A 6,000-nucleotide genomic window follows, 5' to 3' on the forward strand; every position below is an offset into this window, starting at 1 on the left:
ACGACTTGTCATCAACGGTTTGTATATCATTATTAACAATTAAAGTCGCAAAAAATACACTATTATTTAAAATACTTGAGAAGTATTCAGTAATACAAAATATTTGTAATTTACCGTTTTTAATACGTGGGATGTTACTCACCATGAGTTCTAAAGTTCAAACAAATCACAAATAGGAAAGCGACTAAACAAGACCTCGAGATAAACTTCACTTTTAAGAAATCCATTTTTACACTTAACAAAGAATTATAAACAAATTTTCTTATGTTAACTAATATTGAATATCGTCATTTAAATTACTATATCGCCTGTCGACGGAAGCACGAACAGCGAATCACGGAACACGGTGAGAACAATAAAAATTACAAAATAAATGTAAATGATACAATGGTCACAGGCTAGCAGGTTTACTTATCACAGAGTAATAAAGAATATATCAAACTGTCATATCCTTTCCACGCTGGCGTATTCAAGAGTAGGAAATTAGATTCATTCGCTCTATCTATGTCTGATTGACGTTGCGCTGAGCAAAACTGACATTTCCATGATAATAGAATAGTCCAAATATAGGGCAATTAATGTTAGAAAAATATCTATTATTGCAATACGAATGAAATGAAAAACATTGATGTCTGAAGAAAAATCTATGTTACTCATAGTCTATTAACATCTAATAGACTATGAGTAACAGAGATTTTTCAATTCAGAGATGTCAATTGCCGTTTTGCATAACCTTTTTATTCAGATCCTATCTGATATCATGTTACTTTGAGTTTTTATTTATTAATTTTTATTTTAATGTTCATAATGACTATTTTATTGATCATCCTACACAATTGAGCAAATTTCAAGAACTGTTAGCTACGTGTCAGGAACTTAGGATCAGTATAAGTCTTATATCAAACTGTTTGTCAGTCTATTCGATCATTCATAGATAAAGTATAAATATATATTCAGCAGTACATAATTTTATTTATATACATATATTATTAATTGATGTTGATTTTAATGTTGTTTATTGTGAAAATTATTTTAAATTATTCATAGTTCAATTTTATTACTATTAAATTAAATTAGATAATATTATTTCTCTAAAGATTTTAAATTAATTATATCACTATGAAATTATACAATTATCAATAAAGTATTATCTTAGCTTTTTTTAGACTTTGTAATTCAAATTAAAATATAGGTATAATATGTCTGAGGAAGATATAGAAAAGTGGTCCAAAGATGGCCCAAGTAAAGGTATTGTTGAACTCCAGTCTATATTTCTTTTTCATTTTGATTCTTTGTGTTTTTTAATTATGTTGTTAATTAAATATAATATAGGATTCCACATTTGTTATGTATATTTATACGTTTACACTATTCTTACTTTCTGTATCTACATAATTAGTATTTAGAATCTCTAATTATTTTTTGATTCATCTTACATATTTACACTCATTGCCCAGATCCAGTGAATTGATGGACCATGATGGGGTAACTGACCTGTCTTTATGTTCATCTTAAATAAGCAGACGGGTACAACATTTCAACCATTAAAAAATATACATTGTTTTTAGGTACACAATTTCACAGAGTAGATAATAAATATGAATCCAAGATGTTTTGTATAATACTATTGTCTCTTATAATAACATATCATCTTATATTTTAATTAACATTATACTGTGTAATACTCCAGAGCAATATACTAAGCATCTAAAAACTGGATTAAAGCGTTGATTATGAATATACAATGGATGTAACATATCATTTAGTATGTAAGTGTGGGACATTTACATACTAAACCAAATGTTACATCCATTTGTTTTTACAATAAACACATTTTGTTCCATGAATTTTGGAACAAATGAGATAAAATGCTTTAGCTGGACTTTAAAAACATTGAAATCGAAACTATACAAGTACTTTGCTCAAATAAAACATTATACTCAGCAATTTCCCCAAAAAATTAAATGTAATTACTACTTACTGTTACTGTACAAATTTCATTGTATTTGAGTTAAACATTAACAACATATGTAAAATTAATTAAATATTAAGCAATGATGTGCCTCTTACTAATTTCTCAGTTTGCCTTATGGTTAACATGTAGAGAACATTCTTAGGTGTTAAGTTTGCTATATGTACATTTATATATATTGTATTTGTGCATTAAAGTTTAAATAAATAGAATTAAAGATATACAAACAGTATTCTAGAAAGTTTCTTAAATGGATAGCTCAAATTGAGACTGGTTTGATGTCACGATTACCATTACAAGTAGTCTAAAGGGGAAAAGCTAATATATAGTTATATTGATTATATTGGGATATATTCATCAGATAGTTTGGAACAGCTTATATTATACAAGCTCATGAAAATAATGATTATATTCCCAATATTTAAAAAGTAACGAAATAAATAAGAAATAAAACAATGTAATTATAATTCTATAAAATGTACAATTTGAGATCATATTTAATTACAGATTTACATATGTCACCAAGCTGCTCCAGTTTTGAAGTGTTAGATCCTCATGATCCTGTTATTAGCAGGCTGGCTACCCAGCTCTTCAGGAAAACCAATGATTACCTACAAGCTGAAATGGCTTCGGGCCAGGTACTTAATATTTTTTTGTACAACATAAGTGGCCAGTGATAATGATGTATTGTAAATTGGATTTTATTTTGTGCAATCAGCTTCTCATCTGGGCCATTGTATGTGTAGAGCCGAGGCTACTAAAGTAGCCAGCCAAGTTCCTCCCAAAACCTTATAAATAATTGGTATAATATCATTCCAATTACTTATTGCTGTTGGTTGTAGTTTGCCTAAACCACTGGACAAAACAGGGGGCTAGTGCAGAAGGTACGCCAAACCTGCAGTTCTAGGGCTGATAGAAACCTAAAGGCCACTTACTACCCAATGATTATGACTAAGGCCATCATATAAAGGTTTAGGGATAGGTTGTCGTAATGGCCATCCCTGTCATAATTGAGCAGTAATAATAATAGGATAGGGGCAGAATATTTATTCTACAATAACAATAATTATTATACATGTGATGGGCTTTATGGGTCTGTAAATGTAAAACTATGCCCGCGGTTTCACCTGCTTTAAATATCCACAAAAAATAATGCCCATGTGTTATTTTTATGAAAAAGCTATATTACTGTAAAGTTTCATCAAAATTCTTTCAGTAGGTTTTGTATCATCCATACTTACAAACTTTCGCATTTATAATATTAATAAATAAGATGATATATATACATATATATAAGAAGGAGTATGTGTGTTACATTTAAATGTATACAGCTTGTCCTGGCTTTAATTTATTCACAAGTTCGACTTAATCCTGGTATCTTACGATGTTTCCTCTTTAGTGATATATACTTCAGAATTTCATCAGCCTGCCAGCATTTTTATTGTTTGAATTATTTTCAGGGTCTCTACAACTTGCTGGAGGAAATGAATAGGCTTACAATTACCAAATATGCTGACCTTAGAAACTTTGCAGTTACGCTGAATAAAACTCTCAATGAATATAATGATATGTGTAAGTACTAATTAATTAAATTAAAAAGTAATATATTATTTGAATAACCAACCTTTATCACGAAAATAATAAATAATAATAAAATTCAACTTCGTAAAGTAACAATTTCAAATATTTGTGTAGTTGGAATGGTAAACAATCTGACAGTCCATATCAGTAAGGGGTAACCACATCTTGTATCATGTATAGTTAAATAAACAGTACTAATGACATCATGGGATTATGTGATGCTCATGACAACGCTCATGTGTTGTCAGTCTGAGGCCTAAGATGCCATGCCTCTATAATTGGCTGCTGCCACCAAGCTGCTTTGCGGGTAAAATAATTGAGACTATCTGCTCAGACAATTTTTTTCAAATTTTGGCTCCGCCTTAGTACATATGAATGTATGTACTATAATATATTAAGTACTACAATAGTATTATGAAATATATAATCATTAATGCATTTTATTAAAAAAATATTTTCAAAATGGTTATAATTGGGCTAGAACAACAACTATTTAAACATTATGTAAAGTGACATGAAGTAATCATATATCTAATATTATCATTTTAGATAATCAAGTGATAAAACCATTGCTGCTTCAAATTGATCAGATTGATGCACAAGTATCCCGCTTTGAAGTGAATGCCTACAGACTGGATGCTTACACGAAGCAACTGAAAGCTGCGTTTAAAGAGCTAGAAGAGAAGTAACTATTTACTATGACAAGATATTCTATATACATTTATACCCGCAGCAGACAAATACAAGAATGTGAATATATATAATATTCACGCCTATATTCTAATTATGTATTTAATACTTATATATGTATTTGTAGGATATATTCTATAAAATTAGTGTTAAATGTAAATTCAAAAATTAATAATTGATGAATATCAAAATAATTAATACTCTGTGAATATAGAGGATATAAAATAGTCTCAATGCAGGAAATTCAATTTTAAATATTAATGAAACTGTTCTAATGCCTCCAAGTATAGTATATAGTATTTACTATTCTAAAGTTCAGTCAAGGCAAACCAGAATAAATTTTATAACATATATAAAGTAGTTTAAGATTTTATACAATACAGAATATCTCAATAAGTTGCAACAGAGAGCAATATTATCTCCATTGCAACTTATTCAGATGTTCATACATAGACGAGATGAGCTCCTCTCAGATGTATATGTGTATGTTAATATTTTATTTATTTTGAGGTCAAATATTACTTCTATTGCTTTTTGTAAGCAATATTTTATTTTTATACCTTGCGTTACTCTCATAACTTATGTCTATGTATTACACATCTGCATGAACATGTGTACATATGACATCCTGCAAAACCCGCGTCTATCAATTGTGTTAGTTAGAACACGCGAACATCAATTTTTTTTTTAAACAGATTGGAATATATTGTAACTAAACATTAAATCAGTGTTTAATACAATACTGAAATTACAACATAAATTGGTTCAGTTGTTTCTGAGATAACACTAACGCACTATCATACAAACAAAAATTCTTACAATTTTACTTTTAGATTCTATTATATTGATAAAGTAACCCAATAATAGTTTTTCTCAACTAATCTTCAGATTAATTTTTTATTATATGTATACACTGAAATTACAACTTAAATTGGTTCAGTTGTTTCTGAGATAACACTAACGCACTATCATACAAACAAAAATTCTTACAATTTAACTTTTAGATTCTATTATATTAATAAAGTAACCCAATAATAGTTTTTCTCAACTAATCTTCAGATTAATTTTTTATTATATGTATACATTATAATGACTGAGTATTTCCAAAACTCAAGTATTATCCAATTTGAAAAATGGAGACACGACATATCACCTTATTGTTAAGTATGGTACCATACACCACCACCGTGGTACCATGATATTATTTTGTAATGTTCATAAAACTGTTTACCATTACCTCATTTTGGCAAGGACCCAAACATTATTGTGTGTGTAAAACTTGAATTATATTACGATTTTTGCAAAGTTATTTAAAAAAAATTCATCCGCTAATTTTCCAATGAGCAATCCCGACAATTAAAAAGATTTGTTTAAAATGGTAATAATAATAACCCGTTAAAGCGTAACAAAGATAATTTTAATGTAATTTCTTTTTATATTTTAATAACTAAAATTTATTTTATATATTTTATTGCATATTTATACATTTTAATAATGATTAAATCGTGATGAATCAATTATACAATAGACATAGGTTTTATAAATTATCTACTAGGCATTATATAATCGTGAACTAGCAATTATTCTTTCAATGGATATTCACGACATAGGTCTATTATATTTATCTAATTCTTATAACAATGTTTTAATTATTATTATACTATAGAATTATTAATATAAGTATCATATTCATAATAATAATTATTAGGTTCTACTAACTCACATCGTAGCACTTTAATGGTACCTATTAAATATTA

General features: G+C 28.0%; 2 protein-coding genes across 2 annotated transcripts in view; one reads left to right on the top strand and one right to left on the bottom strand.

Annotated features, from left to right (window-relative positions):
- Nucleotides 1-406, bottom strand: part of LOC131849166 (plexin domain-containing protein 2) — a 39,626-nt gene extending 39,220 nt beyond the window's left edge. The window contains exon 1 of the mRNA XM_059199167.1: nucleotides 143-406. Coding sequence (XP_059055150.1) covers nucleotides 143-227 — 85 coding nt within the window. The 5' untranslated portion in view covers nucleotides 228-406. The remainder of the gene's footprint in view (nucleotides 1-142) is intronic.
- Nucleotides 407-1,016: 610 nt separating this feature from the next.
- Nucleotides 1,017-5,160, top strand: LOC131849205 (biogenesis of lysosome-related organelles complex 1 subunit 2). Its single transcript, XM_059199219.1, has 4 exons — nucleotides 1,017-1,248; nucleotides 2,480-2,610; nucleotides 3,433-3,544; nucleotides 4,103-5,160. The coding sequence occupies exons 1-4, from the start codon at nucleotides 1,200-1,202 to the stop codon at nucleotides 4,240-4,242; spliced, it is 432 nt and encodes a 143-aa protein (XP_059055202.1). The 5' UTR covers nucleotides 1,017-1,199; the 3' UTR covers nucleotides 4,243-5,160.
- The last annotated feature ends 840 nt before the right edge of the window (nucleotides 5,161-6,000 follow it).

The sequence above is a fragment of the Achroia grisella genome, unplaced genomic scaffold (assembly GCF_030625045.1).
Source record: "Achroia grisella isolate CSIRO2021 unplaced genomic scaffold, CSIRO_AGI_Agris_v1 utg640, whole genome shotgun sequence".
In the NCBI taxonomy this organism is placed as follows: Eukaryota; Metazoa; Arthropoda; class Insecta; order Lepidoptera; family Pyralidae; genus Achroia; species Achroia grisella.

Bases quoted from the DNA above. Each gene is read 5' to 3' on its own strand.
- LOC131849205 (XM_059199219.1), top strand. From the start codon at position 1,200: ATGTCTGAGGAAGATATAGAAAAGTGGTCCAAAGATGGCCCAAGTAAA. The intron at 2,611-3,432 runs GTACTTAATATT...AATTATTTTCAG, and splicing joins CTGAAATGGCTTCGGGCCAG to GGTCTCTACAACTTGCTGGA. The intron at 3,545-4,102 runs GTAAGTACTAAT...TTATCATTTTAG, and splicing joins CAATGAATATAATGATATGT to ATAATCAAGTGATAAAACCA.